The sequence below is a fragment of the Notechis scutatus genome, chromosome 3, assembly GCF_049901735.1.
Source record: "Notechis scutatus isolate UNSWTSFEM ecotype Mainland chromosome 3, rNotScu1.2, whole genome shotgun sequence".
Taxonomy (NCBI): Eukaryota; Metazoa; Chordata; class Lepidosauria; order Squamata; family Elapidae; genus Notechis; species Notechis scutatus.
In genome coordinates this window covers 49,233,592-49,254,914 of record NC_142011.1, presented here as the reverse complement: position 1 = coordinate 49,254,914, position 21,323 = coordinate 49,233,592, and the positions used below count along the sequence as shown (strand labels likewise).

The window sequence follows — 21,323 nt, the reverse complement described above, 5'->3', positions numbered from 1 at the left end:
GAACAGCCTCTCTCTCCTCCATATTCTCCAGCAGTGTTACTGAAGGAGGATCCAAATGAAGAAACTGGATTAGCCAGACTTTTTTTTAATCTTTTTTTTATTTTGGAAAAGACATTTATCTAACAGTGGAATGGTGTGGATGAGATTGACCAGGAGTTTTCTTCAGGTGGGAGAATTGATAGAAAGTGCGTTTGTGTGAATGAAGAATGTATTGGATAAGACTAAAATGTGGGCTTGTTGATAGAATGTTTAAAAAATGACTGCAGAATGTCAGAGTATTTTGAATTTGAACTTTTATATAAATTCTGCAGCCAAAGACAAGTCCAAATGAAACAGGTATGCTTCCATGACCATAAGAGAAACAAAACCAGACTTTACCCCTGCTCTCCCCCACCACCACCGCTTGCCAGGCTTCAATCATTGTTTGAAGTCCAGTAGCCTCTGAACACCACTATAATGTTTTCCTTGATAAAGAGGATAGAAAGTATTAAAACAAGCTGCACAGCTAGAAAGGAAAGTCGAGCTTTCTAATGTTAAAATCAGAGTTATTGCAAGTTTAAACACATGAATTGGATGTGGTGTGGCAGAAGAAGGAAAGCAAAGCTCATGTAGCACTTTCAAACTTTTCCATTCAGGCTTGGTAGCATGAATACTACTATATAGTGTATGCATGAATATTGAGAAAAGCCAAAACTGTATTGTCGACCTTACTGAATAATAATATCAGGTACCAAAATTTGCCCACTACAAAAAATGACGTTTTGTCAAAATATGTTATTTTTATATCTCTTTAATTATGTCTTGTAGTGGTATTTTAATATATTGAGTAAAATTGACTACTTGCTACTCAAATCTTTTTGAATTTTGGAATGGACCAGACCCTGATCCATTAATCTGGTATAGATGGAAGCTACCTTCTATATGTAGACAGACTCTTAGTCCAAAGTTTGAAGTTGAGAAGTTTTCTACAGAACAACTTACCAAACTTAAATTGTCTCATTTAACATTCATTGACACTCTGTCTTGTCAATTGCATTTTTGGGGTGTGGGGTGTGTGTGGGGCTCATGCCAAGATTAAACCTCCCTATCAGGCTTGTATAGGCAAAAAGTATTAAAACATTGACTCTATTTCAGGTTGTAGTTGTATATATAATGTGGCTTAGTGAGATAAGTGAAGTGCCTGTCTATTTTATTTAGAATTCACAAAATTACTGTAAACCAAAAAAATTAACTTTAGGCAATTTTTGTTGTGGTTGAAAAAGGCACTCAGATTAGAATAATTTGTGGAACTTTAATGTAGAGGAAATTCAGTGTATATGAACTTTGTGAACTCTGATGCATATCATCCAAATTAATGTGCGAAAAAGAATTATAATGTTTCATCAGATTTTTTTTCAAAGTTCACAGTGCTGTTTTTAGCTCATGAAAACTTCCTTTCAAACTTGTCTTAGGGTAAAAAAAAACTTCTAAAATATCATTTTGAACATTATGTGTGTGTGTGTCTGTGTTTCTGTGAGTGTAATATAAATCACACATTTTAGGTACAAATTGTATGTATTTTAACAAGAGGAAGTGAGGGAGGGAGGGAGGGAGGAAATTAATTCAAGGAAATCAAACAGCCATTCACTAACCTCTGTTTCCTCTCTTGTTAAGAGGAACATTTCACATCCATTAGGTTTATATCATTTGCATTATATTGAAAGCTGGGAACAAGCATCTGATATTAGGAAAAGTACCCCTAATATTTTATAGATTTTTAAAATTGTTTTTTTTAAAAAAATGATTAACAACTACACTGTAACTGTCATTTTAGCCAGGATTTCTGAAACTTGACATTAAAATTAGTTACATAGATCAATGATAAGCCCTTCCTTCCTTCCTTCCTTCCTTCCTTCCTTCCTTCCTTCCTTCCTTCCTTCCTTCCTTCCTTCCTTCCTTCCTTCCTTCCTTCCTTTCTCCATCCCTCTCCTTCCCTCCTTTACCCTTTTTGACCGTGAACATATCCTAACAATTCTACTTGGCATTCTTAGCTATCTGCTATTTCATTTCTTCTTTGATTTGTTATATTTGTCATTTTTTTAGTTGTTTCCGTTTTTATCTACACATATCACATGTACATACGCATATGCACTCACTCATTTACTTGCTGCTGTTTCCAGTTCAGTAATTACACTTTTGAATATTTTATTAATGATTCCATTTTAAAGTCAATATCATTTAAAAAAAACTTCTCCTAATCCAAAATTTCAGGTGGAGGCTTCCATGAATTTTCTTTTTCTTATCTCAGATTATACATTTCTAGGAAAGTGTTTGGCCTTTGAATTACTTTGAATCACCTGGCAGGTTTCAGATAAAGTGATAACGCACATTTGAAGTAGATGTAAGAAGTTTTGAAATTCAATTGAGATGACACAATCCGATTTCAGTGAACATGAATCTACTTTATTTATTTTAATAATATGAAGTAATTTCATGTTCTAATTTATTATTAATTCTATCTTAGATGATTTATTGTTTAAAAGAAAGAGCAAGAATAACTGAATTTATTCCAGGAGTAACACTGAAATTCAACTCTCCATTCTGACCTATGGCATATTATGAATGTTATGTATATGAGAGCATAATGTTAATGTAATTCACTCTACATCCCTAAATAAGCATTTTACACTTGGAAGTTCAATTATGCAGTGATGACAAATTATGAAAACCAGGTTCTTTCTGTAGAAGGTTATTTAATTTTAATAGTCTATGTAGTTGCACATTTGTATTCACCCTACTTTTTTTTCTGTTTGTTTGTTTAGAAAGATGTTACAGGTACAAACTAAAATATAAGATGTTTATTTCATGCAATCTGCAACATGAAAATGCCCCAGTTCCCAAGGAACTTTTTCCCCCCTTTTCAGGAGGCAACTGGACTTTCTTGTTTTTTCTTTTGAAGACATTTCGCTTCTCATCCAAGAAGCTTCTTCAGCTCTGACAGGATAGTGGGGAATGGAAGGAGAAGTGAAACGTCTTCAAAAGAAAAAACAAGAAAGTCCAGTTGCCTCCTGAAAAAAAAGGAAAAAAAGCACCTTTGGGACAATCATAACCTGGATCATTGAGAACCTGTAGTTTGAGTTACCTCTTTTCTGTCTAAGCTGTCATTTTGATTGCAACTTTATGTGTTAATGCTTTTACTTTACCTTATACATAATATGATTTCCATTTCTTGGTCTTGAGACATACACCCCCCCCCAATGTTAAATATGACTCTCGTCCATCAAAAGAAGGCTTACAATGGTGCAATACATTTCACAAATGAATAGGAATTTAAACTGCATCCCCAATTTATTTTGGCAGTTGTAGTCTGGTAGAATTCGATACTTTCCCCCCCAACCATTTGGGCTATAGGAGTTGATGGACTATGAGCCAGTGATGTGGTTTCAAAAGAACATTCCAAATTCTACTTGGGATAATGAATTGTTGCAAGATTATGGCCATTTTTAAAAGTTCTGGCAATGAGAAACACACTTTTCTTCTTAAGATTTTGTCCATTTCTGAAAGAAAACTGAGGGGTAAATGTGCCATTTCAAGGCATTTTTGTAACCAAAGAAGTACGGTACAGGGAAAGAGCAGCAAGTTTGGAGCAACTGCAGGAAATTGCTTTTCTTTTGTTTGTGTGGCAAGAGAGCAGTGGTGTGGAAAAGTGTATTTTGTTGATCTGAACTTGAGTGAAATGGGTAATGAAGACAGATCAATATTAGCCCTTCTACGTTCAGTCACTTGAGAAAAAACAGGACTTCCTCTGTACGTGTTGTGCAGCTGATTTTTCCTTTTAGTTGATCATATTAAAGCTGATTCTCTTATTTTCTCCCAAGCCTTGATCACCCTACTTTTTTATTCGTTCTGTCTTCTTGTTACAGCTCTTACTTTTGCTTTGTATCTAGAACATTGGTAATGTAGGTAAAAAGACACTATGAAACAAAACTATATTGCATTGGTCATTCAGGGGTAATAAACTATTGGTTTAAGTCTGATAAACCTGAACAGTGCCACAGGAGATTGTCAGATTTCATGAAACTTTACCATAAAAAGCACATAAAAACACACTGTGCTTTTTGTCCAGGAATGCTAATGTATCTCCCCCAACATTGTTGTAATTTGTTCTTAGAATCCCCAGAGTTCAGTGGACCTTAGCTTCATTTGGATTAACAGTATGATGTCCATCTCAGGGCATCTGTTTAGGAATATTTTTAGTTCAACTTGTAGCAATTAAAAATACACGTAAGACTTAGCTAAAGGACTTAGCTCATGCAAAGTTAAGCAGTTGGAATGCTTTCTTAAAATATAAATGGAGTTAGCAACTAGATCTTAGATTCATTTTTATAATAATTAGAGAATGCAGTAAGACTCAAATTTGTATAAATACCTAGTAAGCATTTATATATATGTACTACAGTACAATAATTTAAAATATTGCAATTCCACTACAAACCCAAAGAAAGTTTTCCACAGCACATACTCCTTCTGATGATATTATGTTCCCCATGACAGACTTTTTTTAAAATATGGCCCATCTCTATGAAAGATGTGCTAGCCCCTTGGAATAAGATTTAGCTCAGAATGAGTACCTGTATATATTCAGTATTGCAATGATTTCCTTGAATCACTTGATATCTTCACCCCCATTCCTCAAGACAATTTATATCCTAGGTGTACAACTTTGGGAGAAGATACCAAAGAAGTTATACAAATATGCCTATCCATATGCAATCTTCCCTATTTGTAATTTTGGCAGGCTGAATGGGATAGAACTCTCTAGCTTTATGAAAGTCAGGCCTCTACTCTCTTTCAACAAAATGCAAATATAGAAATCCTCTTCAGAACCTCTGAGGAAGTTTGCAGTTGAACAGGTAAATTTGGCACATGATATGCTAATATGGGTATGTTGTGCATGACCATATACCCTTACATGTGTTTGCAAATCCTGATTGATATAAACATGAATAGAGCTATCATTTCTTCCTTAATATGATACTTGCTTTCTACCCACAAACAGGCTATTCTTTTGCTATTTAGTCTTTAATTAGGGTATAATGGGCTTCCTGCTGAAACATCTTGAAAAGGCATCTCCATTCTGATGTCTTATCAGAGCTTTGTTATAAGAGTAGAACTGTTAGTAAGCAGTTTTGTAGAATGGCAGCAGGCCAACAAGTGAGTCATTGCCTGTCCTAGCTCACTGTCTGCCAAATGTCAGCTATGACACACCCATACCAACAAGCCATTATTGAAGAGAGAAATTCAGCATCTCTGTCCACAGGCATAATGCTTCTGTTGTTGCTGAGAGTGTTAATTCTTTAGAGAGGAGAAGAGCCTAAGAGTGTAAAACTTAAAAAGCAGGCTTGGGGCTAGTTAGTAGAAAGTTCCATGGTAACTTAATTACTCTTGAACTCATGTTAGTAGTGCAAAAACTAGCTGAAATTACAACCCTCCTTAGAACTTGGACTGGTGTGTAATGCTTACTGGGAGCTTAATTAATAAATAGTGATTTGAAAGTTTAAGTCAAAATTGAAAGTATTTTTAAGTAATTATCCTGAAAAATGATGTGCATGTAGCTTGCTTGCTTGCAAATTAAAACTAACCAGAGGTTAGCCAAAGTGATTCTGAAAACTTGTTTGGATCTTAACGTAAAGAAAACCCTTTATGGACGTTTTGCTGAAAATAGATAAAAATGACTTGAAGATTTCTGGATTTGAAAAGAGTTGGATATGGGAAGAAATTAGCTATGTGATTATAACTTTGATGTGAGGGAGGAGTGACGATAAATATAGTTGTAACCATTGTGTGGAAGATTGAAAGTTGCTTGTTTAAATATTTTTCTTTTATTGTACTTTATATATTTTTTTCTTAATTTCTTTTTCTTTATTTTTTTCACTGTTTGTGATGACCCAGGGCATGGCATGAAAGCAACACAGCCAGAGAACAGGTCTAACTCCCCTTTATTGCTCCAACTTTGTCCCCAACTGTCCCCATGTTTACTACAAGTCCTGGAGCAAAGCTCTCACATGTACCTTCAGCAGCATCTGGCTGTGAGTAGTCCAGTAAGCAAGGTTAGCCAAGCAGTAAGCAGGGCCAGCAGCCCAATAAGCCAGGTTTAGCCAAACAGTAAGCAAGAGCAAGAAATCCAGTAAGCCAGGCAAACCACACAAGACAGAGCACAGCAATTTCCAGGTGTCGGCAAGTGCACACAAGGCTCCACAGATTCAACACTTGTTCTTGACAAATGCCCCTCCCACCGGCACCTCCTTACATCTCAGTCCCCAGGTGTGCCTTGTAAAGGGGAGCGGGGCACTCTCCTCCCTTGTAGCCAGTTCAGTCTGTGTTGGTCTCTCCTTCTCTCTTCTCTCCATGCTCTAGGATCAGGAAGGGGTGGTCCTTGCTCTGATCCCTGTCTCTCCTGTTCCTCTTTGTCTGCAAGTCTTTCTAATCCTGAAAAGTCTTGCCCAGACTGACTCCGCCCTTCTCCAGTTTCTTCCAAGGCCAGCAGAGCCGCCCTCTCGATCTTTGACACTCTTGTTCCAGTTCATCTTCCCCCGCAGATTCAGACTCCGATGGGGACATGAAACTGTTTATCTTTTATTTGTTTAAAAATGTTCTAATAAATAATGATAATTAAAAAAGAGAAGGCTTAATATATGTGGATTTTATATTGGATTCTACATTTGGGGCAAAGTATTTCATCTCCAGCTATTCAGCTAGCCAAATGTCTTGCTTTTGGCCCAAGAAGATATATTCATTTATATTCAGCTTTTCTGTTCATCTTAAATACTCAAGTTACTTATCAGCAAATAACACTTAAAAGTAAAAAAAAAAAATCCACAGTGGAAGAAGGGATGTGCCTTCAGAATGTGTAGCTAAAACAAATGAGTGAAGATCAGTTGTTGTGCCATAAAATGTACATTTCATAGCTTGACAGTAATGTAGAAGGTCCTCCTTTGCATGTCTGATGCACAGCCTCAGAAATAAAGGAAGTATCTTTGGATGGCCTCTACTGAATAATTGTATACCACTCAGAGTCACTTCTTATGAGACAGACAGCTATATAAATGTGTTAAATAATAAATTCATAATAGAAGATGGCATCCTTCAGATATTCATGTTTCAAGGCATTTAGAGTTATACAGTTAACCTGTCTATTCAAGTACTTGGTAGGGGCACACTCTTTCTATAAATGGTGTGTTTCAGAAAGACATTGTTATGTCAACAATTGATATAATCCAATTGAGAACAGCCATCTCCAATCTGGAGGCCTCCAGATTTGTTGGTTTACAACTCTTCTATTCAGCCTGCATGGCAACTACTACTATAGACTGGCATTGTGAAAATTACAGTCCAGCACACTGGAGGATCCCCATACTGGGGAAGGATAAAGAAGGTAGGTGAAAGAAAGACTCTAATCATGACAAGAGCCGTGGTTAGTGACTTTTTCCACCAACTCTTTGTAAACTAGGAAGCAGGAACGTAAGAATCATAGCTCATGTATATCTTTCTTCATGACCCTCCTCTAAGAAGCCCCCACCATTCATGGTGTCAGCATAGCATTTTAAGAGAAAAGAGGAAGCTATTTGATGTAGACAAAGGTTTGTATGAAAATATAATTCTGCTTTGTTAGCAGCCATCACACTCTAAAAGGCGCCGCTTTTGTTTTCTTGTAACGTTGTGAAAACCTCATGTCGGATCGAGAGCTGCGGCCCTCACGACTAATCGCCTCTCCTTTGTGTTTTTAGATTATAGGGGCAATTAGTGTTGTCAAAACCTCTGGCAAGTCTCTTTGCTCTTGACAGGGTGTCAGTCCGACGGGCGCGAAATGGAAGGTGTTATAACTCTCCGGTAATTAGAATGCCTCCGATTTTGAAAATGCCAGCCAACGTGTATCAAGCTGGATGTACGGTGTGGTGGTGGGGGTTGGTGTGGGGGGGGAGAGTTCAGATGGGGGATGCAGATGAGCAATTAATTACAGACTCTCATTCAGAGCACATTGCAAGCTGATGAGCAGCAAAAGGAAATTATCCTGATGCTTGTCTCCTAAAGAGTGGGCATCAACTGCATTCTTTCTTGTCCTCCTATTGCTATTACCCAAATTTCTCTACTGATTTTCATTGCTTCTTGCATGTTGGAACAGCCATTATGATAGATAAAGCATGAACTACTAGCAACTTGATATACTAGCCAAATACAGATTGTGGAGGTTACAATCACAAGGCTTTATGTTAATTACTCCACTACAATTCATTTAGTCTCTTCACTGTTGCTGTCCTTGTGATAAATTTGGTTTTCTATGAGCTCTCTTCAGGTAAAAGCTGGAGGAATGTTGCAATGATCACAAGCATTGTTAGAGTCTCTTTCTAATAGGAAGTTTAAGCAGTCTGGATTTTGTCAGGATGGACCAAGGTCCTATTGCCTTGATTCATTGACTGATTCTGGTTGTCAGTGCCTCTTCAGCAGTCTTGGAGCAAGTCCAAAGGCAGTTAATAAATAACTTCATAAGTTAACTTAAAGTGACTTCTAGAATGACAAATGAAATTTGGGGCACCTCCCTCAAGCCAGCAACCTGAGTAAACAGATAAGCTTTGTAACATGCCCCAAAGGTCAGCAAGTTCCTGCTTGCTTGAATTGACAGGACAGAAGGGTGTAGAAATTCCCTGGTGAAATTCTGTCTGCTTCAAGAACTATTAAATCTAAAGGTAAGAATGTCTTCTAGGTTTTTTTTTTCACTTGTTGGTCTGATGACAGAGTTGATCTGCTTCATGTGCCAAGCTGCAGCCTTTTTCTTTCTGAATAGACTGAGAGAAGAGAAGAAGGCAACATGCATTGTTGCATGGTCTTCAATGAAAGGAAAACAAGCTGGGGCATCCTTAATAACAAGCAAGGCTGGATGAGAGGGAAAATATGTGGCCATCTCCGCTACTGAATCCGTCATGTTGGAAAGCAACAGATAATGTTTCCTTAAGTGTACTCCAAATATGAGACCTGTTCCTTGTAGTGTTCATTTGACATTTCCTGCTTGGAGAAAGGCTCAACTAGAGTAATTTACATTCCTTGTTCAAGTAATTTATATGCCATTTTTCCGAGCTCAAAGTGACTTCAAAGCATCTATTCCAAAAGCACTGAAAAGCTTGAAATGGACAGCTAATTACCATCAGAAATAGATTTTCCTTACACAAGTCACAGAAGGAGGAATGCTACCTAGCTTAACCAGGAAAGCTTTCCACCATTTCATGACACTTGGGTTAAAAATCTTGCCTTTTGCTTGAAGGCACATGGAGAAGAGTTCATCTGACATGTTTGGAGATATTACCTTTTCTAGGGCATCTTTCAGCATTAGAAGAAGCAATAAATTAATTTATCCTAAGAATTAAGATCCTCAACCTTCCATTTTCCTTTGCTCTTTGTATTCCTAGCCAGGATCTACTATAAGAAGGAATGTGAAAGAAGGACCATGACATTGACTGGAGAAAAAAATGTGCTAAGTGCATTAGATTTAAGGTATATTTATGTGCTGTGAGTTGGTTGAGAAGATGCAAAAAGATCAGGTATAAATACTTAATTATTTTTAACACCAATATTGAAATGTAATAACTGGCATCTACATTGAACTGATCCAAAGCAGTTGCAATATCTGAAATAGAATTTTGCAGAGCTTTGTGTGGAAAATGCTACTGTCAGTTCCATTAGTTAGATCAGTCCAGGAAATGAACTCCACAGGAAAGCTAAAACTACTTTATTGAGATTGATGTTAACAACAGAATCTTGCAAATCTGATTATGGCATATCTCCTCCCCCTTTTATACGCCAATGAATCAGGGAGGAGTCTGCCTGAGTCACTTATGAATATTATCTCATTTTTCTGGACTTCAGCTCCTTTGCCTTCATAACAGTTCTTGCAAATTTCTGCCAAGATCATCATCTTCCCTTTCTACAGCCGATGTGCTAACTTCTTTTGTTATCTGCTGTTAGTTTTTCTTTTTCAAAGAACAAAAAATATATGTTATACATATCTCCAGGATTTAAAGTCTACAATTGGTACTATCTAAGTTATCATTGGAAGCTACATGTCTCTTTAGCATCTTCATAAAGCTATGATTCAGTAATTTCTTATTAAGTAATTAAGGTGGGAGTTATGGAATATGAGCGACATGGAACATATTTCAGATGAGTTGAGGGAGGAAGGAGAAATTAGGTTACATAGGCAAATGTTTGCTCTGGTAACAATAGAGGTAGGCTATATTCCAAGAGTGTTCAATGGTATTTTAAGGATGTTTTAGTAGAATTTTAGTTTATTGTTGTTAGCTTTCTTGAAACATGATGTGGTAACTGTCAGTACAGATTGACTTGGAAATCAGTTGTATTATTTCTGGAACAGAAAGACATCCAAAATAACCTTTTCCCCTAAAATGTTGTTTGGCATAGAAGTAAGAACTGCCAGGGTGAAGATACGTTTTTTCTTGTCTATGGAGATTCTCAGCCATCCAGGTCCTGGTTGTCCAAAATATGTTTTTTCAAGAGGCAACTGGGCTTTCTTGTTTTTCTTTGAAGATGTTTCACTTCTAATCCAAGAAGCTTCTTCAGCTTTTTTATTTTCTTATTCCCCCCACCTGTATCTTCTGGGCTAACATACAGCATAAGGTCCATTAAAAATTGAACTCTTTATGAGCTATTCCATCAATAACATAGGATAAAAAAAACTCATTTCCACTACACGGTAAATGGCTTTAATTAAAATACCCAATTAGGCAAATGGAATGGATACAATCCTCATCAAATCTAAGTTTTTATTTTTCTTCAGATGGTTATTACTGAGAAACAGACATTTTTGATTGCATGTGAAGATAATCAACCTTTTTATTTCTGTCTAATATGATATTATATAACATCAATGTTTTAAAATACCTGCAAGAATTTCAAGAAAAATAATTACAAGATAAAAGTTAGAATTTTGTTTGGGATATAATAATTTAATCATACAAGTGGTTGAAATTTTTCTTCCTAATGAAATATTTCAGTTCAAGTATTTCTGATTACTGGAGGGAAAATCAAATGTGGATGCAGCATGAAAAATACTCTGTGCTTTTCTTAGTGTTCTAATGGTTGAAATAATTATAATAATTGATAATCAAAAGGTTGTTGATAAGCAAGTAAAATATGATTCCATTAATTTAGGAAAACGAACCTTCATAAAACTTTTCTGAATAAAAATTTTCTGTTTCTGTAATGGCGTACTCAATGCTTTAAGCATGCCACACGTTTCCCTCTCCCCACTTTATTTAACGTTTTCTTGCAACAAATGCATCTCCACCTGAAGACTGTATTTAGCTCATAGTTGGCATTTTTTCAATCAATCAATCAGAATAGAGCAGGAAGGGACGTTGGAGGTCTTCTAGTCCAATCCCTGCTCAAGCAGGACACCCTATACCATTTCAGACAAGTGATTGTTCAGTCTCTTCTTAAAAACCTCCAGTGATGAAGCATCCACAACTTCTGAAGGCAAGCTGTTTTCATTGGTTAATTGTCCTCACTGTTAGGAAATTTCTCCTTAATTCCAGGTTGCTTCTTTCCTTGGTTAGTTTCCATCCATTGTTTCTTGTCCTGTCCTCTGGTGCTTTGGAAAATAAGTTGACCCCTCCTCTTTGTGGCAACCTCTCAGATACTGGAATATTGCTATCATGCCCCACCCAGTCCTTCTTTTCTCTAGACTAGCCAAACACAAATCTTGCAACTATTCTTCACACGTTTTAGTCTTCCTGCCTTTCACTATCTTGTGATAAACATGTTGCCTAACTCTTTGTTATGAAAAGCAGTACAATTTGACATGACACAACAACACCACAAACTTAGAATACATGTTTTCAGTATTGATGGATTTCTTGTCGCAAATGGTTTGTTGACTGGAAGTGTTATTCACAAATGAACAAAGAGGAAATAGTGGTCAACCACGAAGTGGTTATGTGACTTGTTCTTGATCTCCCGTCTCCAGTAAAGATGAACACTCATTGAAGTTTTTGTTTAACAGGGTATCATGCATTATAGTGACCTAATTCTGACTTGTCTGTTTTGATAGTAATGTAGGCCATAAGAATAATAACCTTTGGGAACTTAAAGAAAGCAGTACTATTTCCTGCCCTTAACAAGGCATGATAGGACAGGTGGTTTAGCCCACAGACTAGAGTTTTTTCAAAGGCTGGGAAACACTATGATGAAGCAATGAGTGAACATAAATGCATGCTTGGATGGAAGAACGGTATCAAATCTCAATATGAATCTGTTCAAAATATTGTGTAACATTATGTAATATTTTGCTGCAACAGAAAAGCCAAATTTTATTCTCAGGAATTCAGCTACTGCGGCTATATTACATGTGTGAACAGTCACTGTGGACATCTGTTAAATAGACAACTTGCCACCCTGAAGCTGTTCTGATTGTGCTGCTGGATTTTCATGGCCCACTTGCTAAGAACCATTTTAAAATGGGAAACTCCTAATATTCTAGACTAAATCTTGAAACGCAGTATTTAAAACAAAATGAAATTCCCATTAAAACAAAAGGATTGACAAATTGTCCCCATTTATGAGTGTGATGTAACCAACTCACTTTGCCTGCTCTAGGCTACCTTAAACTGCTACCAGCCACAAACAAATAAGTGCAGCTTAAAAAAGGTTTCCCATCTACAGCAATTGGTAAAAAGGAAGTCCCACTGAACTTTTCAAAACAACGTATGGCTTCATCTTGCAAATAAGAAAATAGCATTTGTTCTCACTTTCATTTCTGTGTGTGAGTGTGTCTGTATATACAACTCTTTGAATAATGTTCATTCACTAGCTTCAGTACTGATTTGGAGAGGTGGAATAAAAAAAAATCTGCTAATTGAATTACCTGTGAAATATGAAGTAGGATTTTGTATTTCTGTCTACAGCTTTCCATCTGTAGTGTTAACATCAATTTTTGTCCCAGGCTTGTTTCACAGTGTGCATTTGGACTTGGATAATTTTTTAAGTATTTGACAGAAAAGTCTACCTCAAACCTGAGATCATGTCCTTGTGATTATTATTTTTTTTAACACTAAGCGACAATTTTTGTTCTTCTGATTCTGAGCACTTAGACACTTTAGCTTTAGTGCACCTGAATACATAAAGAATACATATTGTTTAGACTCTTATCTGGAGTCTAAAGAATATGTATATGGGTGTATACATTATCTGTGCAAGTATTTTTTCCCCCAAAACTCTTATCCCTCTTCTTGATATCACCTATAACCCATCTTTCTCTCTGTAGGTTCCAGTGTCTGTGGCTATGATGTCTCCTCAGATGATCACCCCACAGCAGATGCAACAGATTCTGTCTCCACCCCAGCTTCAAGCCCTGCTGCAGCAGCAGCAAGCAATTATGCTGCAACAGGTAAAGCAGCTTGCACTTGAGCAAACTTTTTGTGTGAGAGTCACAGAGACTGACGTCTACGTCTGAATTTCTCTCCTGCAAGTGCAATGTGTTTCCTGTTTGTAAATTTGCAGGATGGACTGAAAACTACTGACTTGCCCAAAATTGTTGGATGTAATAGTTGAATAAAAACATGAATCCTTGACAGTAAAGTTCAACTCTTTTCAGTTTAAAAAGAAAATGTCATAGTCATGGATTAAATATGTGGATTAGAATATTTTGGATAATTCAAATGTTGGAGGTTTATAAAAAGATAGGATGTATATGAGGGAAGATTGAGGATTTTATTTGCAGTTGAAGATTTTGCTTGTGAATTTGATTTTTGTTTTGTTTATTTACTGAAATATATTACAGTGGACTGATAGGGATTCCAATGCCCCAATTTTGTTTTGTTTTATTTTGTTTATCTTTTAATGATGATTTGGAATTCCTCTAGTCATGCACAAATTGGGAAGTCTAATTTTGTTAAATAAGGTTGGAAGTTAAGTCGTGTAAAATTGTTCAGAAGTTATACTATAGTTGGATAAAATGTGGCTGAATTATTTTCCCCCCATAATAAAATTACTGGGTTCTTAACTCCGGGAAATACAGTTCCCTTCCCATAGCAGGTTCGTTAGCACTAATTTTAGAATAAATATCAACTTTTTAATTATAAAAAGTTCCTTATTTCTTGTCCACCTGCATTTATGAAATTTTAAGAATGAATAACTGGAAGAAAACTGAAAATGAGAAGCATAATACAGGTAATCCTCTACTTATTACAGTGTGTTTAGTGACTGTTCAAAATTACAATGGCAGTGAAAAAAGTGACTTTTTCACACTTGTGACTGTTGCAGCATCCCCATGGTCATGTGATCAAAATTCAGATGCTTAGCATCTAATATTTATGACAGTTGCCATGTCCCGGGGTCGTGTGATCACCTTTTGCAAACTTTCTCACAAGTAAAGTCAATGGGGAAGCCAGATTCACTTAACAACCGTGTTACTAACTTAACGGCAGTGATTCACTTAGCAACTGCGGCAAGAAAGGTTGTAAAATGGGACAAAACTCACTTAACAAATGTCTTAGCAACAGAAATTTTGGGCTCAATCGTGATTGTAAGTCGAGGACTATTTGTACATCTTTCAATTTAAAATTTGTACTAAACAAATGAGGACTAAATGAATGTCCTATTTAACCATATTGACTGTATAATATATGGTATATTTTGCATTGAAATTTCATTCCAGACATTCTATTTCAAAGCTTTTTAATTTTTTTTCCATATAATGACAGTCAGCTTAAGAGCTACATATAATAAAGCAGTTAGGTATAATTTTCATTTTTGTTTTGGTGACCTAGCACATTCTATACTCTAGAACTTTTCAAGTTCTGGCTTCTTCTGAATTGCAGAAGCATGTTTATCATATTAGCTTACTGTTCTAAAATATGCTTAATCCTGTAAAGCTTTACTTTAAAGCAAAAAGTTCCCTCAGGAAATATTTTCATCAACCACTATATAGAATTGGGAGTCGGGTGGGCATTTTTAAAAACTAAATATAAATGAAAATAATTATTAAAATGAGGGAGGAGATAAAAATCCCCAAGAAAACACAACTGTTTGGACAAACATTTACACCAGGGAATGGAGAGCAAACATAAAAACCACAGCATCCTCCACACCCTTCCTCCTGCCTTAAGTACCTGTTTATTTCAAACATGCTGATAAGGAGTCAAGGTTAGCCCCAGGGGAAGAACAAAAGGTAAACACTAACCTGGGTGGGGTCCTTCCCTCTCAGAGCCTTTTTGGAGCCAGATAGAGAAACACGTCTGACTGCAAATTAAACAGCCTGGACCGGAATAGCTGGCATTCTCTGTGAGAAGAAAACCAAACATCACACCTCTCACCTCTTGACCCAATGTTCTCAGAATCCCATATAGAGACCTGGTTTTGATTGGCTTTTGGGTAAACAAGGGAGGCTTTCCAGACCTGTTCAGCAGAGTTAAAGAGAAAGGTTTCTGCTGTCAGTACTGTCACACACAAGCTGATAAGGACTCTCCCAGAATCCCCAGGGACATTTCTTAGAAGTCAGCTTTCTCCTGTTTTGCTCCCCCTCCCAATTGAGGAAACCCATACTGGTCTCTCCCCACCCCGCCAAAAAAACAAATTACCTCTGTAAATCATGTATTTCAATATAATGAAATTAAAACTGGCCTGCCTAAGAAAAGCTCAGAGTAATGCCACTTATCATACACTAAGCAAAATTGCACTGAAGAGATGAAATCCTTCCATGTACTAAATATTAACATTTTTGTGGTTAAAATAATTCAGGAACTAAAACTGAAATAATTGAAAATTTTACATTCTGATTAAAGGTTATTTTAATTTAATTTTTTATTTATAAGTTTCTTCTGGAAAGAAAAGGCACAGCTTGATGGATAAAAATAAATAATTATACTTTTTATTGATGTACTATATAAATTAAATTGAATCCTATTCCCAACTAATCTAACCAAAATTACACCTGAAAATAAGCATTATTAACCTAGAAATGGCTCTGTCCAAAATATTAAACCTTGTATTTAGGCAAAATAAGTACAAAATCACATTGCCAGTATTTCTCAAGCTTGGCAACTTTAAGATGTGTGCATTTTAACTCCCAGAATTCCCCAGCCAGTATACCTAATGACATAAAATAGTGTATATATTTTATATAACTATATTTTAGTTTCATTCAGTACTTATTAAGTTTGCTAAGCAATAATAGGTATACATTTTTACTCTGGCCATTAAATTTCATTATTTGAAAACTAAGTGCTTATAAAAACAGATTCATGTATTGGTTTAGCTATATAGATTAGGCAGTATTCCAAAGTTTCTTTTAATTGAAGCTCATGGTCACACAGAACTTTCCAGAAACAAAAATTAATAATTTAAAGCAGAATATCTGGCTTTCTTAAGTCCAAAAAGCAATACTTACCTATTGGACTTGTGAGTGGTTGCTAAATTCATATGGTTTCGAACCAAGATTACTAGCTATGGCTCAGGAAAAGCCATAGTTTGTGAATCAGTCAGATCTGAAAATAAGTATTCCTAATGATTTCAGGCACCTGGGTTTCCAGAGACAAGGCTTTGAACACCATATTTTATAAAAAAATGTTATAAAAATAATTCCAGGAACACCTTTAGGCAAGAATCAAATGCTAGGACGATAGATATATAGGATGGATGGATGGATGGATGGATGGATGGATGGATGGATGGATGGATGGATGGATGGACGGACAGACAGACAGACAATGTGTTCTGATGCAGGTGTTTTTTCCTAAAGAGGAAGGGAGTAGAACAAGGGTTTTCAAACTTGGCAAGTTTAAGACTCGTGGGCTTCAACTCCCAGAATTCCTGAGCTAACATGACTGGAGGAGGAATTCTGGGAGTTGAAGTCCAGAAGTCTTAAAGCTGTCAAGTTTGAAGACCCCTGGAGTAGAACATAGAATCTGTCATTTGCCCTAAATCCTTTTGACATAATTTTTAATTCTCATCCCCACTGATAGCCAAAGCTTTTTATAAGCAATTACATTCATATGTATTCATGCTTTCTACACTTTGTCTCATCCCAGAAAATTGTATCTTCCTTTTTCATTTAAACTTTAAGCTCCTTTAAGAGAGAGACCTGTTTCTTTTCCAATAAAGCAGAGGTCTCCAAACTTGGCAAGTTTAATACTTGTGGACAACAATCCCCAGAATTCTGGGAGTTGAAGTCCACAAGTCTTAAAGTTGCCACGTTTGGGAACCCCTGCAATAAAGCATTGCATATAGTATAAATTATTCTTCATGGTCTTTAATGATTTTTGGGACTCCTCTGCATGAAGCCCCTTCATCTGCCTGTATCACAAGGTTTCTACAGCTGTTCTGTACCTGAACTGATTAATTTCTGGCAAGTTGCAATGCAGGAGTAAACCATTCAAAAAAGTGTTTTCAGTAAACTTCTATGCTGCATAGCAGTTTTCCTACCAGCAAAACTCTGAACCTTGTCTCAGTTTTTTGGCTGTTCCTGCCACCTTGCTGAAGTCACCCTGCCAATGTTTCTATGTGGTCTTTAAGGAGCAGATTTTTTTTCTTTCATTATAAAGCATATAGAGTGATATAGGAACAAAATGTGAAGCAAAATGAAACAAAATGTGGAAAAAGCATTGGTTGACTCTGGATATCGCAGTGCTAAGGAGACTTGCAAGATGAAACAAAAATGGCGGGTTTTTTAGGATTAGGAGATCCCAGTGGCTGTGCACCCCAAGACACTAAAACCAAAGCTCAAAGGAACAAAATGTTTGAGAACCTTTCACTTTTGCTGATTGTTTTACTATAGCTACTATGCTGTTTTTTGTTTGTTATTTCTATATAGGTTTGTCTGCTGAATTTATTAGATTCCTATTGTACTCACTGATTTATTACATGTTTATCTCAAATATGATTAACGTTTTACATTATGGGTTTTAACGTGTTATAACTTGTATAGACCTGTAACTTAAAGACAAGTATAAATGTTTTAATAAGCAAAATAAATAACATTTGCTCTAATGTGAATATAAACATTATTTAGGCAAGAATTATTTTTCTTCTGTGACTTCATCCTGTTAAAACAATATTTGTCCACAATAGTGCCAGATAAGCCTTGGGAACTAATTATATCTAACAAGCCTTGTTTGGGTCAAAAGCCCCTCCAAAAGTTGCAGTTAAAAATGTTATCATTTTAATTTAACCAAAAAAGGAAACTCAAATAAATGACTCATTCAGTAAGTTAAATTAAAACAAATGTACTTTCTGTCCTGAGCCCTCCATTTTTTTTCCCTCCTACTTTTTCTAATTTGGTGTGCAGCAATTAGAATGCCATGTGTCACATGTGGTAGTTCCTTCAAAGTTCAATAACTCTGAAATATGGCATAATGCAGTTCCGAGTTAATTCATTTCTGGTCAAAAAAGTCATAAAAATATACAGGATTGTATATCTTCTCCTGCTTTCTTTCCTCTTCAGTCTGTTTCTCTTGCCCCAAATAATGATTGGCAAGAGAAGGTTACAACCTAAGTCTCATGTAATTCAATAAAATGTTAGTGAGTCATATTCCTTCAGTTCTGGGAATGCTTCTTTTGATTGACCCTTCTAGCCTGTTGACATGTATTGTCTACACCCTCTAGAAAAATATTGCAATTGGCTATCTGCTTTCATTTCAAGTTCTGTATTTTTGGGGAAATAATTTCCATGTCCTCTTTCTCAAAAAAGAAATGTTTATGGGAAGATCACGTTTCATGAAGTTATCAAGGTTTTGGTCTCTGGGTCTATCTGAGAATGGAAATGTTAGTGACCTCTTTTCAATAATTATTGTGACTTTCAGTAATTATATACTAAAAGAGCAAAAGAATTATTTTGACTGACTTTTTTTATTCTATTTGTTATGATCCTATAGGCATGTTGGCGAACCTTTTCGGCACAGACTGCATGCTGGCCATCTGGTCTTCTGGTTTCTGGCGCGCATGTGTGCACGAAGACCAGCTGGCTGTCACGCATGTGCACACCGGAAACCAGAAGCTCAGCTTCCCGGTGCACGCATGCATGCCGGGGAGCTGCTCTTCCAGTTTCCAGTGCTCCCATGCAAGCGAAGACCAGCTGTCCAGCGTGCAAGTGCACACCAGAACCCAGAAGAGCAACGGGCGACAGCTGATGTTCCCGGAGAGATGACTCTATGTGCCACTTCCAGCATGCATAGGTTCACCATCACAGCTTTAGGCAATTGTATAGCACTATAATATCTTTATGGTATGCTTGCATCTTATTAGATAGTTGCAGAGCATTAAAATTCTGCAGCACCAACTTTATCATAATTGTTTTCTCTTTTTCTTCTCTTTTCTTTTCAGCTTCAGGAATACTACAAGAAGCAGCAGGAACAGCTTCACCTACAGCTTCTAACTCAGCAACAAGCTGGAAAGCAGCAAGCCAAAGAGGTGAGGTTTCCTTTGAATTTAGCAAGATATATTTTCCAAAAAAAAAAAAAAAAATCTGCAGAAAAGAAAAAAAAAGTGAGGGAAAAACAGACTTGCTAAAAAAAAAATTGCATTGCTCTGCATGCAAAATAACAGACATGCTCAGAGGTGGGATTCTATTTTTTTAACAACTGGTTCTGTGGGCGTGGCATGGTGGTCATGGCTAGGTGGTCATGTGACTGGGTGGGTCAAAAGAGAGAAACTCACTTCAACAATGCTGTTGGAGCAGCGGGTTGGACTAGATGACCTCCAAGGTGCCTTCTGCCCTGGATTGCTGTGCTGTTTCAAAGCATCCTCTGAAGCTGCATCTGGTGCCAGGGTTTGTGGTCCTTCCTTCGTCTCCTTTTCCTCTCCCTCCCTCCCTCTGTCCATCCATCCGTATCTCATTCACTTTCCCTTCCCTCTCTCCCTTTCTTTCTTTCTTTCCCTCCTTCCCTCCCTCTTTCTTTATCCCCTCACTCCCTTTTTATTTTTTCTTTCTTTCTTTCTCCCTTCCCTTCTCTCCCTCCCTTCCTCCCTCCCTCTTTCTTTCTTTCTTTCTTTCTTTCTTTCTTTCTTTCTTTCTTTCTTTCTTTCTTTCTTTCTTTCTTTCTTTCTTTCTTTCTCTCTCTCTCTCTCTCTCTCTCTCTCTCTCTCTCTCTCTCTCTCTTTCTCCCTTCCCTCCCTCTTTCTTTCTTCGCACCCCCTCACCCCGTGCCCTGTTTTGGGCCTAGCAAGCCTCCCTGCACTTACCTGGGAGCCAGAACCAGGCATGTGGGAACTCCTGGGAGGGGTGGGATGGGGCCAGCTGGTCTTTGGAACTACCAGTTCACCGAACTGGACGTAAAATTGGCATCGGTTTGTCTGAACCATTCCGAACTGGCTGAATCCCACCCCTGGATGTGCTTCTTGTCCATTTGAGAGAATAAACTGAATTATCTTTGGTTATTCAGTATAGATTTAATTTCAAAAAAATTCTCAAGTTACTGCCTCTGTTGTAACCCATGTTTTGCAATAAGCAAGTTTAACTGAGACTAATTCACTGTTTAGGTACATGTTTTGCAGGGATTCTCAACAATCGGCTCTCATTTAAGAGATTTATCTGGCTTGAGTACATGATTTTTGCTGTAGAATTCTAAAATAAAAGATACTTGTACTACTCCTGCTATTGGCATTTTTGCCAGAAGCATCATCATAATGATGCAGAGTTTTGTGAAGGTATTTCTGGTAGTTGTGATATTACCTCAGAAACATGAAATGAATTGAGAGACTATAATAATCCAGAAAATCTACTACCGTGTTTCTCATATAATAGGGCTGGGTCTTATTTTTTTTTTGAGCCCTGAAAAAATGGCTAGGCCGTCTTTTCGGGGTGACTTAATTCCCCCCACTTGCATCTTGAGGCGGGCGGGCGGTGACGGCTTGGATGTTGACCTCGGCGTTGGTGGGGCACTTTGTATCGGGGTCAACGCAGGCAGCACCATATCCGGGTGTGCAACAAAAGTGCTTCCTAATGGCAAGCCCTCTGCCATTCCCCCATTTCGCATGTTTTAATATAGGCCTTAATTTGGGGGGAGGGGCTTAATTTCATTTCATGCCTATAAAACATGCTGGGACTTCCTATTGAGGGAAGCCATATTGTTGGAGAAACAGGGTATATTCATCTTAATAGTCCAAGGAAAACTTAAAAGGTTGCCTGTTAGACCCAGGAAACAATAACTTTGCAGAATTCATATTCACATGTTTATGATTAACTTGACAATAAGTATTTTAAGTTCCAAGATCAAAAGGTGACATACAAAGCAAAATCGCCTTCCATTTTCCTCTCAGCATGGTTAAGCGGGGTTGAAAGAGAA

General features: G+C 37.0%; 1 protein-coding gene across 13 annotated transcripts in view; it reads left to right on the top strand.

The window, feature by feature from the left end:
* FOXP4 (forkhead box P4) overlaps positions 1-21,323 on the top strand; it is a 168,553-nt gene that overhangs the window by 94,860 nt on the left and 52,370 nt on the right. For 12 of the 13 annotated variants that reach the window (XM_026680337.2, XM_026680339.2, XM_026680343.2 and 9 more), the window contains exons 4-5: positions 13,310-13,432; positions 19,363-19,449. In XM_026680337.2, coding sequence (XP_026536122.1) covers positions 13,310-13,432; positions 19,363-19,449 — 210 coding nt within the window. Of the gene's footprint in view, positions 1-8,575; positions 8,724-13,309; positions 13,433-19,362; positions 19,450-21,323 lie in introns of those variants that run through there. The other variant, XM_087959794.1, reaches the window with a different exon arrangement.